This window comes from Cuculus canorus, chromosome 6, assembly GCF_017976375.1.
Source record: "Cuculus canorus isolate bCucCan1 chromosome 6, bCucCan1.pri, whole genome shotgun sequence".
Taxonomy (NCBI): domain Eukaryota; kingdom Metazoa; phylum Chordata; class Aves; order Cuculiformes; family Cuculidae; genus Cuculus; species Cuculus canorus.
The window spans coordinates 21928510-21942179 of NC_071406.1; the positions used below are offsets into that span (position 1 = coordinate 21928510).

General features: G+C 36.8%; 1 protein-coding gene across 15 annotated transcripts in view; it reads left to right on the forward strand.

Moving 5' to 3' along the window:
- MYO3B (myosin IIIB) overlaps window positions 1-13670 on the forward strand; it is a 210956-nt gene that overhangs the window by 41162 nt on the left and 156124 nt on the right. For all 15 annotated transcript variants that reach the window (XM_054070570.1, XM_054070571.1, XM_054070569.1 and 12 more), the window contains one exon: window positions 12339-12484. In XM_054070570.1, the coding sequence (XP_053926545.1) occupies window positions 12339-12484 (146 nt within the window). The remainder of the gene's footprint in view (window positions 1-12338; window positions 12485-13670) is intronic.

The window sequence follows — 13670 nt, forward strand, 5'->3', positions numbered from 1 at the left end:
AAAGAGATTTCTAATAATCTTATCTATTTTCTTTCCTGAAATGTTTCTGTAAAAGTTCAGATAATCTGCAAATAACTGAAGGTGTCCTTGAATTTCTTTTACTTTCCATTCAAATACTGTGTGTTTTGATGTGCCTGTCTGTGCGTCTAAATACAAATTGGGAGGAGAAGGAGGAATTCCCTCATTCTAGTCTTGCTACAGGACTCTGCAAACCCCTGACTCAACTGTGTGTTCACCCTTAATCTTTGACTGGGCACCTACAGGCTTAGACAGAGGGACTAGCATAGATGAAAAATGGAGAAAAAAATTCTATAGCCACCCTATTCAAGAATCTTAGACCATATTTTTGCATACTACTCCCCAGACATAAACCCTTTCCTTCTACTTGAACAAAAGTCCCTTATGTACTTTCCCTAAATTTGGGGTGAAAGATGTTGATCTTTGCCCTCCTCGCTTTAAGAAACAAAAAATACTTTTGTAAAGTATAGATTATTATAAATAGGGAATGAAAAGGGAGTGGTCTGTTATTTGTAAGTTGTTAAACCTTAATAACAGTAGTAGCCACATTTCTGTTGAAGGCCGTTAGACTTATTTGAATTTTGGGAAATTTGCAGTGAAATTTGCATCTATTACAAATCCACACAGATCTATTTCTGTATGTCAGTTAGAAGTATCGTGCAAGAATTTGCTTTAAAACATTTTATACTTTTTATCCATCTCTTTATGTTGCTAAGGAAGGCTAATTATAGCTGAGCAGAGAAAAGAAGCTGCTGTAACAGTTCCAAAATTGATCTTGCACAGTCTCACAAAGAATAGTTGATATTTTGCCATCTCCATAACAACCAGCTTACGTCACTAAGGAGACACAAGATACCTTAGAAACCACTGTGCAGACATTATTTATGGAATCACCTTGGTTGAAGGCATTCTGAAACCTTTATAAAATACTCCTCTAGACAATGATGGACATAGAATGAAATATTTTATTGAACAATAATAAAAATACTATGAATATTTTATTTTATTTTATTTTATATATTGGATTATTAGAAGTAATTTTTACCTGATTGTTTTGCTTGAATAATTGCCATCAGAGGCAGTACTCATACAAAATTTATTTTCCCATCCTGCTTGAAAATATTCATTCTTGAGGTAAAAATCCAAAGAAATAAGCAGAGATTTTGATCTGAAAAAAATCTGACTTGAAAATACAACACACATGTAAACCAAGGTATGTTATGTGCATAGGACATCAAAATGGAAGCAGAAGTAGCTTTGAATTCTTCCTGTTTTGAAAAGATTTTTTAAAATAATCAACCTCGTACCATAAGCGTAGTAACCCATATCACATTTGCTTGCCTGTTGTGAGGCACGCTGATCAGGCTTTATAGATGTACCAATCTGCAAAGCAGCTGTAAGATTTTCAGATATCCATTATGCTGTTGTTGAAGTGGCTTTTAAATGACAAGTTGCATAATACTTATGCTTAAGTCACTACAGTTTCTTTCATACCGTTCATGTGGACGACATATTTCAACTGATGTGCAAGATGCAACTTGCCTTACTTCTGGGGAGATCTGTCTCGTATTTTTAGGATGTGCAGCAAAATTTTGGAGAGAGGTGATGAAAGATTTTAGGACTGCAATAAGCTGAAAAACTCAGCTTATTAGGAACAGTGTTTTCTAGATGAGCCTGTGGTGACATCAGTAAAAACTAGAGAAGCATTTAACAGTTGCAGAAACCTTGCTGCCTGAAGGGTTTGACACAGAATATATGTCAAAGCCCAAAATACATAAAATAACTGGACAGGAAGGAAATGTTACTAGTCAGAGAAATAGAAAGCTTGAAGACCAAGATTTATACCTTGGGGTTTTTTTTCTTACTGTCTGTATGTGAAAAACAAAAGCCTTAGTCAATGCATAAGGCAATCACGGGACCTCATCTTCTCTAAGGATGAGAAAAATGGATTTAATCTGAAGGGGGAGTGGAGAGGGCAGACGAATGAAAAAGCTTGCCTTGGAGAAATAGACTGCAAGAGTGTTTCAGAGAAATGAACCTTGTGAAATGAAGCTGACAGGGAATATTTTCCAGGTTAAACAGCAGGAATATAAAACCTGGAGAAGAACGATGCAAGATTATTCAAGCTGACAGATAGGAATAACTGGATATAAGCAGGAGACAAATATGCTGGAAACTAGAATCAGTAGATCAGCCAGAATTTGGAACAGTCTGTATAATGAGAAAAAAACATCGTATTTTAAGACGAAGTTTGAAAAATGTGTCAAAGGGATTGTGTGGCTCAGTACATGCAATAGCAAATGTTTCGAGGGTGGCATAAGGTGCTCTGTACTGCTCAGTGTTCTTACTGGTCAGCATGAAAAGCAGCAGCTTAACAATTTTGAATGACTCAAACATCTTAGCTCTTTTGTCTGGCGACTGTGAGGCTTGTTCAGCAGCAACAGGACAAATCAAAAACATTTGTCCTTGAGCACTTGTTTTGAGGAGAGCATGCGATTATAAAAATGTTGATGAAAAATGAAAATACAGAGAAAAGCTAGGCTATGCAGAAGCAACAGAGGAAATAGGCAACGATGTCAGTTTAAGAGCTGCTTTAGATAGACTTGCTGAAAATCAATCATTGCTGTTTAGCCTAGTTAGTATTGTCTCACACTTGCAAACACAGACATGCAGAAACTTGAACATTGAAAATAAGTATGACAAAAAAATATAAATAAGGCAGGATAGTTTAAATATTGTGGGTGTTTAAAGCTGCTTGTTGCCAAACAATTAAGTTACCTAAAACCTGCTTCTATTATGCTGAAACAAATTGTGTTGTATACTGCCAAGGGAGGAATCTGATTTGAAACTCTTGGACTGAATTGCCTTTACGCCTCTAGTTCTAAATCTTAACATGTCTTGTTTTCACCTCCAGTGCAGAACTGAACAAAATCCTGTTCAATTGGAATTGTCATTTTCCTTTTTTCCAAAATATAATTACATTATAATGATCTAGCTGGAAGATAGACTCTTGAAATAAGCTCAGTTAGAATCTGTACATGTTTTCTTTGGCCTAAATCTAGTTTTAAGAGCAGAAATAGAAATGGAAAAAGATACTTAAAGTCAGAAAGAATTGGAGAGGTGCTGAAGGTAATTTGAAACCACAGAGGATATGCTGTTGTATTTTACAGATAACTGCTGAAAAATTACAATGATGCATGCATATTTATGTTTTAAAAGAGGTGTAATTAAAACGTAGTTGATCCTTTGAAGAATTGTGTTGAAATATGACACATGACAGTAGGCAAGGCTGTGACATTGGTAAAGGTATCATATCACATCACTGTCAAGACGAAGTAATGATTAGTAAGACTCCCCCAGCAATAATAGGTTGTTTTCCTTCCCCCTGCTGGATTAAGGTATACATCCTGCAATAAAATTCAGTACATCTAAACATCAGAATAAATTTCTGAAGTAGTAGAACAGTCAGTGACTATTTTAAATTGTCTTTCTTTTTCCACTGTTTCTTTACTCTTTTTTAAACTTTAAATCTGAACATATGTGTGTGCAATAAGTCTAATTCCTGAAAAAAATGAATAATATTTGCATTGTTTCAGTATGAAGCTGCGTCTCTGCATAAAGGAAAAATCAACCAAACTGGTAAAAAATGTGCCCCAAGAATTCATTTACATTAATGTAGCTGAAAAATATATAAAGGGAAAAATCTAATTTTGTGAAGACTTGCAGCAACTTTTCTACTGAAGTCAATTTTCATTATAAAAAGGCTGCATTCAGGCCTTAGAATTTGGTCAAAAAAATCTTCCTTTTGGTAGATTAGGGCTTTTCTTATTTGCCTTTCTATTGCATGAGGCATGAAAAATTTACAAAAAAATACATTTAATAGTAAATACATTTTATGTGTAGTTAAATACTGAGTTGGAAAAGCAGCATAGAAAATATAACCTCATCACTAACCTGGACTTCTGTTTTTAAGACTAAACAAGTACAATGACACAACCTTCTGAAGCTACTGAGTATGTTCTCATTTTGTCACACTTCAACCTAGATGATTTGCCAGCCCTTTGCTTACATCATGGTACTCAAGGTCTGCATCCTGTTAATAGTTCTAGGTCTCTACATTTTAATCCTCATTAGCTAGCTCTTCTGATAAAAACATTTTCACTACACTTTTAAACTCCAGCTAAGCATGGAATTTTGTAAATGCTGATTGATAATGGACTACAGGAATCCACTGCTTAGTATAAATAGGATATAGAGTTCAATAATGTATATACACTTATATACTGACTGAAAACCATTTGAAAACACTTGTGTGGTGAAACACTTGTGTGTTTTGTGATAAAGAAACATAAGGAACTATGTACTTTCTCTAATAAGGAAAAGTTTGAAAATATTTCCTTGTAAGACCATCCATGAAGGTGCAATAACTATTCTCTTGCAGCTAATGATAAGATAGATAACTGAATTAGCTCTTAATTACATTTTTTTTCACCTTGTGAATTACAGTAAATGAGATAAGATTGAAATCATAATTTACAAAAAATAACTGAATGTCCTTAGGAAGAAGCTTCACAGATGGGAATAGAAAAAACTGCTGCTGCTTTTACAGAATTTGTTTTTATCTGGCATCATGATTAATTGATAACGAAATACTTGAAAATGCCACACATTAAGTGGGTAAAAGTAATAAATGTGATAAGTAAATGGTAAAGATAAAGAATGGTATCATTAAATCATTCGTAACAGCTTTTTGTTATGTTGTGATTTGAGCAATTTCTTGTTTAATATTACTATATTTATGGGAATGTATTAAGCCTAGGGTGCAAAGGAATTGCCCACCTGGCCTACATTTTGAAATGACATCCCTGTTTTCAGGAGTTTGAAGCAGTGCAACGTGTTAGAAGCCATTTTTAGGAAATATTACCTGTCCTCTTGAAATGCAGCACTAAGTTTGAGTGCAGTCTTTGGAACATGTGCTAAATGCATGTGGGCCTTCCAGAGGGGAACTACTGCAGTGTGAGTGTGGGAAGGCACCAGGGGAAGAGTGGGAACCATTGCTCTAAATAGATAAAGCAAGACTGTGCGGAAGAACTGAGGGACATGGAAGTGAAATGACTTGCTTAAGGAGTTACATTAGGTCACTGGGAGAATGTGGGATAGAATCAGGTCTCTAAATAGATGCATGTGGCTAAAATGACTGTGACTCTGAGATGCCACATTTTGAGAGTTGACTGGCATGATTTAAACAAAGTTATCTTTTGAGGAACACAGAACTTTAGGAATTGAATAAAGAAATAAAAGAAATGGCAGTTTCTCCTCTGCTTTGTTTTTTTTTTTGTTCCCACTTTCTTCATTTTGTGTGGTTCTCAAACCCAGTCTTTAGCAGCTGCAGTAGTAAGGAGTACTGCTGAATTTGCTCAAAGTACAGAAGGAAAGCAGTGGAATTCAGAATGCTGAATTGGAATACAGAGGTTTCTTCAAAGGAGGTGGCACACAAGGGAGACAGAGAGTGCAGGAGGACAGCACCAGTAAGCTCTTCCTGCAGAGCACGGTCTGTCAAGATGTGTCACCTCTTTTTTACCTCCAGGAGAACTGACCTCCTCATGGGCAAGCATGGCAGGAGAGGTTTGAAAAGGACGTGGCAGCTGAAGGGAACCTCTGGGATCCTTGCCAGTAACCTTGATAACATGGCCACAATCTTGTGAAGGGATGTGGAGGGGTTGCAGATGCTGCTGTTTTGTTCTAATCTAAACCACAGCTATGCAAGGGTTTTAAAACTTTTATGTAAGGTGTTTAAAGATTTAAAAACAAAAGGAAAACTTAAAAACAATGGAAAAATAATTTTAGTACCGCACTGCCCTGCCTATGAGAAGTGCTTGCTTATGAGGCTGGAGTTGCCTCTCAGTTTTCAGTTTCTTTGTGAAACACCATTTACAAATCTGTGTGAGGTGTGTAATGTCTATCCTTACCACTCAGGAGTAAATCTGTGGGTCACAAACGGAATGTGTCATTTACATTAGTATTAGTAGTGTTGAAGCCATGGTGGTCTCATGTTATAAAGCAAAATAGATTTGTGTGCTTAAAAGCATACCTTTTCTCTTTACTGTGTCAGTTGGCCTAATAAAAGGTATTGTGTTTCCTACAAGTGTAGCCTGCTGCCAGTACAGACCAATGGTCTCAGGAATATTTCACTTGGGTGAGTTAAAAATAAAACTAAAAATTGATTACTCACAGATGTTAAAATACAATAGACTACTTGACATATAATTATTTTTCAATGAATCAACATTTATGGTGATAATTACTCAGAATTATTAAAAATATTAATTACTTTTTTTTGTAACACATCTAACTGCATAATCATTTTCTGATACACTGTGGAAAAATTTGTATCATGATAACAAATAAGGAACTGAAATCGAAATAAGAAAATGGGGGAATATGGAACCAATTTCAGTCACAAAATTGCTCTTTTCTTAATGTTGTTAGTGTGCTTGAGGGGAGGGAGAGAGAGGAAGCAAGGAAAGGATAGCGAAGAGATAGGAGATCTCATTTTGGTCTGGATAATTAAGTATCCCCAGTGCTGCTAAATGCTATCATGAAAGAAAATTTTTTCAGTGCATAGGACTTAAAAAAATATTTATTACTTTATTTCCTATGTAGATAAATAAAGCTGGGTTACATAATGTCAGGTAGAGCACAGAAGTTCAGTTGGTTTCTTTCATTTGATTTAGCTAGCAATTTTGTTCTCCTTGCAGCAAGGGTAACAATTTTGTGCCACATTCATTTTACATACGCAGTGCTTTTCAGCATTATGCTCGCATACCTCATAAGCTGCTTAGTTGGCTACGTCAGCTGAGTACAGCACCACCTTTCCCCAGGAGGATCAACCTTTTTAACTCCAGACTCCTTTCTGCGGGTGGGTCACCAGCGCTAATTATGTAGCAGTCATCTGCATGTAGCACATCTGTACTACTGTTATCGGTTTTGCATATACTTGCAGCTATATTTTATATGTGCACTGTGTGTACTGATGCAAAATGAAAGTAAGTTCATTTCCAATAATTTTAGGTAAACCTAAAAGGGTACAGTGTATTTTGCTTCAGCTAAACATATATATATCTTCCTCTCTGCCCACAAGTCAATATGACCACTGTACAAATAACCAGCTACTTCTCCATACTACCTGTTTTGCCTCTTTTATATCCACCTGTGATCTACTTACAGGCTTGCTGAAGTTCAAAGAAATCTTTGCATCATTTTCAGAACAAGCAGAATTATTTCCTTTAGAATATAAAGTCTTTTTGTCAGTGTGTGAATCATCTTGTGTATCTCCGTGAAGTTTTGTGTTTCTGTAGGAGTGATAAATCACACAGAATGCCTGATCACTGGCTTCTCTAAATTCCCTCCAGTTAGTGTGACTGATTTGTTTTTGAGCTCTCTGTGCCAGACCAGTGAATTCCCCCTCAGCTCATTCTGTCCTAATGTGACCCTCAGCACAATTAGTGTTGACAACTACCATCGTGATGTCTGTTTCTCTGCGTGCTGTAGGTGTTTTCCGTCCTATGACAGTATGACTGGGCATGAAATCATGATGGAATTTCAACTAATGCAAAATGCGACAGCCCGTCTCCTTAGCAACCTCGGGCCATTGCGTGCACGCAACCAGCTTGTGCCAAAGCAGAAGACTTGGTGCTTATTCTCATGGTATCTACTGGCAAATTTCAAGGTTAACTGCATGCCCTCTGAAGCTTTGGCATGAACACAATGTTTGCACCAAGGCAAACCACCTCTTCTTTTTCCTTGTACAAGTAGGGCAGAATTTTGCTGGATATAAAAATTAGTATAGATGCAATGATGTCTTTGCACAGGGTAGAGAAAGGAAGTAGCATTTTCTTCATTTTCAGATCATTTCTTCTGGGCGTTCTGTCTTCGTGGCCCACTGGGCAGAGCAGGCATCAGCAGTGCTGAGCACTCTCAGCTCCAGAACTCTGACTGAAAATGACAGATGGTTGAAAAAAATAAATATCTCTGAGTTCCCAATAGAAACTCGAATGTAATGAAAGATAAGTCAATGGCATTTTTCCTTTTTGTATTTGGCTTTTAGAGATTTTTGCTCTGCAGGGAGTTGCAATACTTTTCAATGCAAAGCAGGACTGGGGAATTCCCAAGGACTTAGCTTGTGAGCTGTGACTGAGAGAACTCTTCTTCAGATTTCAAGTTAGAGCGTATTCTGCTAGCCTTCATATAAAGCAAACTGCCAATGTATACCTCTCATCAAGGGAAAAGCTGTAAATTTTGATTCTTGCTTTAAAATTAAGATTACTGGCATTTGTTTGTCTCTACTCAGTGCATTAGTTGGTAAGATTCTAATAATAAATCCTACAAAAATTGGAAACTTGTTTGAAACTAAAGCATTCATTAAATTCATAGACATGAAGCATACTTAGTATCAGAAGATCAGTTCTTTTTTACTTTTCTGTGAGGTTGCTCTCACTATAGACAAGCTAACTGTCTAAAACATACTGAGTTCCATGGTCCACTAGCTGAATTGTTGTAAACAAAGAGCATGCAGAAGAATCACTACAGGCTCTGATATTAGAATGGAGGAGAATCTGATAGTGTTTAATTCCCCTTGTGTAGAGCGCCTGTGTTTTCCCATAGTGCCATTTTACTGCCTTGTATCTTATTCACTGGAAGTGTAGCTGTTAGCTGTGGAGCAGAAGACATGCAAAGATGTGTTATATGTTCCTTTGTCTTTGTTTAGTAGACAAAAGACTTTTTTTTTGTTTGGTAGCTCAAAGACGTTTTTTCTTTTTTAAACCAGCCGTTGCAGTATACGTCCTTCTCCCCATTCATTAGGAGCTCAGAGCCCTCTGATGCTCATATTATTTTAGTGTAGCTTGTTAAACTTTCTAAGACTGAGATATATAGCGTGTTTTGCCATTGACCTGGGGTTAGAAGCAATTGTGATGTCCTTATAGGGAAAGAAGTGGTGGTGTCTTTAAATGTGGGAGACCAGCTATGTTTATGGTACTGCTGACAAAGTCCAGTGTGACCCTGAGCAGGTCTTTCTTTTCCTTCCCTGGAAAATGAAAATATATTCCTTTTTCTCATAAAGTTTGAGAACTAATAGAAGAGTATTTGCAAAGGACTCAACACGCTGATGTGAACCAGGCACTTCTGAGGTACTCACTTCCAGGAGGTGGGCTCTATCTTTTAACCAAGGGCATAAATATTTTTCATGTCTTAAAAAAGGGAGGAGAATACAATGCATTAAATTAGTTACATATGGATAAGCTACTTGCAGCTTCCAAGTCATGGCCTTGGAAGCTGACTTGCATATTTTTTTTTTAGTTTTTTTTTTTTGGAGGGGTAAGTGTCCTTGAGAATACAGATGATTTGGGGAACTGTATAAAGAAACAAAAATAATCAAGAAATACACACTTCCCTTTCAATCTCTGAGCAAAACTGCAATGAAGGAAACTCAAGCCAACACCAAGTATGGCCAATTTAGAATATATTATTTAAATATCTCTGATGGATCTCCATACTGACTTTCTTATGAGTTTTTACATCAAAATTTTTTTTCTTCTCTCAGAGGCATAGTATAAGGAAATGATATTAGCATAGAGACCTCTGAAATAAGAATGGTGTCTTAAAGCAGTCTGCTTGAGTTATATAAAATCTACCCATCTATTGCACAGTAAAACTCATCTTTTTCAAGAGATAGAGGGACCTCTGGGATGAGATCAAGGCTATAATGAATTCTTTGAAGAACTAAGAAATATTTCAGAGCTCTCACTTAAAATATTCTGTTGAAGAGAAGGGAGGTGGAAAGGCGATCTTTATGTGACAACTTTGAAAATCACTGCATTAGCTAACAAAACTCTGCCTCTTCAAGTTGAAGGAAAAAAAATCCCTGGATCCTCTTTTGCAGTGCTTACTTCAAATTTTCCCCTTTCTGTTTATTTGATAGTTGATGCATAGGGGAAATGGGTATGTATGTTTTCCTTAGATAGTTTGCAGACATTTTGCTGAAGGCTTTATTATGACTTGCAAATCACCAGTGATGCTCAGACAATAGTTGAGAAATGCTGGTCTAGTACTCTGTCAGAAGGTTTTTTGACGTTACAAAAATAAAGGGGTAATACCACTGTCAGTAGGGTATAAAAAGAAATTTAGTATGCTAACCTGGAAAAATTGAGGGTGAAGTGAGAGATCTCAGCACTGGTCAAAACATTGATAGAAAATTCGGGAAAGGTCTAAATTTTTCTGGACTGATTTGCTCTAAGAAAAGAACCAAACTAATCATATATAGAATCATAGAATGGTGTAGGTTGGAAGGGACCTTAATGATCATCCAGTTCCAACCCCCTTACCATCGGCAGGGACACATCCCACCAGACCAGGCTGCTCAAGGCCCCATCTAGCCTGGCCTTGAACATTTCTAGGGATGGGGCATACACAACTTCCCTGGGCAGCCTGTGCCAGTGCCTCACTATCCTTGTTCTGAAGCATTTCTTCCTAATGTCTAATTTAAATATTCCCCCTTCCAAATTAAAGCCATTCCTCCTTGTCCTATCACTACATGCTTTTGTAAAAGGTCCCTCCCCAGCTTTCTTGTAGCTCCTTCAGGTACTGGAAGTCCACTATAATGTCTCCCCAGAGCTTCTCTTCTCCCTGCTGAACAACCCCAACTCTCTCAACCTGTCCTTGTATGGAAGGTGCTCCAGCCCTCTGATCATCTTTGTAGCCCTCCTCTGGACCCGTTCCAACAATTCCACATCCTTCTTATGCTGAGGATTCCAGAAGTAGACACAGTACTCCAGGTGGAGTCTTGCAAGTATGGAGCAGAAGGGAAGAATCATCTCGATCTACCTGACGGCCACGCTTCTTTTGGTGCAGCCCAGGATATGGCTGGCCTTCTAGGCTGCAAATGCACATTGCTGTCTCATGTTGAGCAAAAGAATTAACTAATGTACAACCTAACTGCCCAAACCCCACAATATTTTGTTATTTTGACTGGTATGTTCAACATCTCTGATTTCTGATGAAATAAATTATGAGTGCTGTATAATGGGATCATGAGTCCCAAAGTAAAAGATGGACGGGTCCTATGGGACAGTTGGATAGAATCTCTACCAGAGGCACAAATGTTTCTGGCAGGTGCAGCTTATTGAGAAAGTAACCAAGAGGGAGGTTAACCTGGAATCAGCACCTTCTTCAGGAAAGGCTTTTTTGCAGCAGGCTCTGAGTGGCTCTCTGCCAGCAGCTACCAAAGGTACTGACTTGAATCTTAATGACTCTACAAAGCATCATCCCAAATTCAAGCCCTTCCACAAGAATTCTGAAGTTATATAGAAGTAAAAAGAAAAAAATATTTTCTGGAACATTGATGCAGCCACCATAAGAGGTGCTGTCAAAAGTCCTGCTTATCTTAATTACAAATTAATATCAAAACGAGGAGGAAAATCATGGGAGCAATGCATGGGGGTCTGGCAGATTTTCAAAGCATTTAGTCTAATTGATGAGATTTGGGAAGACGAACTTGAGACAGGATTCCAAATCACGATAGGGTAAAAGACTGTGGAGGTGCGATTATTGTCTCATCTCTTTTGGAAGGATAACAGCTAAATTTAAACTTTAGTTTGAATCTCATGTTTAGATGCGGAATAATTTCCAGATTATTGAATAGTTACCTTATGATTAGAATGCAAACATTGGGCTAGCTGGAAGTGTCCATCAAGTTGGTGATGTAAACCAATGAGAGATTCCTGTTAACTTCAGTTTTTCTTAGGCAAGGTATGCGGAAAGTTGGTGAAGGTTTTTCTTAAACTGCTCAAATCTATTAGAGACAAACTGAAAAAGAAGAAAAAGAATCAGCAGAAATGACTGATGAAATATTCTTATCTTAAAAACAGCTGCACATATCAATCCATCCTCATGAATAGTGATAGAGTTAATAAGAATAACATCAATAGGGTTCTCTGCTATTATAATAGGTTTCTGTAAGAAGTGTTTTAAAAACAGAATTTAGTAGAGTGATGTTCTTTGTACAGATCTTTGAAGCATCACACGCCTTTTTAAAAAAAGAGGGAGATTGTATTTAAAGAAAATGAAACAGAGAGAATTTCTAATGTACTCTTACATTTTTGTGGGCTTTTTTCCTAACTGGGATATACAGGCAAAGATACAGATTTGAAAGCTACATTTGATGTTAGGCATGAGTGAATCAAAAAGTACTTTCATGTCACACTTGGATGACATGAATTGTATGTTAGGTTAAAGTGTTGTTCTATTTGCTTTTTTTCTGATAGGTCATTGCTTGTGAGCAACAGTATGACTACTCATATGATGCTCGATGTGACGTATGGTCCTTGGGAATCACAGCCATTGAACTGGGGGATGGAGACCCTCCTTTATTTGACATGCATCCGGTGAAAACCCTTTTTAAAATTCCAAGGTACGGCACTAGATGGCTCTCTTCACTCACTAGTTTGCTCAAAGGCAATCTAGTAGAAGGAGAAAGAAATATTTGGTAAACGTTTATGCTTCAAGTCCTAAGAATCTCTACTAGAAAAGACAAAAAAGCTGTAATGTTAAAGACACTTTCTCTTTCAGACTGATTTCTACAATAATTAATATGTGGAATGCCTTGAGATTATAGAGAACTTACATATTTATTTTATTCTGATCTTAGAATATAAAATCATATAATGACAAGGTACCTTCCTTCAAAAGTACTTTTTTAGCTGCTGTTTATGAAAATATTTGTTTGAAAAGAGAAATAAGCCAACATTTGTTACTCTTGAAAAACATTTTAAAATATTATCCCCCTGTTTTACTGTGAAGGAAACTCGCACAATTTTGACAATGGTATGAAACAGTCTGGCAGTTTCAACAATCTGTAGTCATAATTTATTTTTTCATTTATCCAAGGATGTTAAAATGTGAATATTTGGACTGTCATACGTGGATATGAAAAAGGGATAGAAATTCCCTCTATGTGTAATCATGTAAATTAGCTGTATTATTTGATGCTGTCTATATTTGGTTTAATTTTGTTTTCATTTCATTGAGTCTTCCTGAAAAAGTTAAGATGAGTTTGACAGTGTAAAATAGAGTTTAACAACAGAACATTTGAAATAATAGAAGAAATACAGAAAGAAATTGTCCGTCATTGATTAGACTTGCATATAGTTTCTTTATCCACATTTTGCTCATAAAGGATCACCACTGATAGATAACAGTATAAAACCTTCAGCAATACAAGTGTTTGACCTTTTGTTATCTGCACAATTATCATAGGCTTTTAAAATTTCTTCTGATTGCAATTTGCATTACTGATTAAGTCTATTTATATGCAGATGCAGTTTTACTGGGTTCTACGTCATACAGTTATCTCCTTATAGCCAGCTCAGGCATGAACTGTTACCACTCCTTCCAAAATTATTCATATTGAAGCAGCAGTTCATCTTGTTGCCTTTGCACCAGTTTAAAACAAGTCCTGGTAATTAAGACAGCAAGGAAGGCTTGAGATTATTAAAGCAATATCTATGGCTTTTTATGAGTGCTCGGAAGAGTTTAAAAGGACAGAAGGCATAACCAAAAGTAAGCACGAGCAAGAGGAAGATACCTAGAATAGGGCA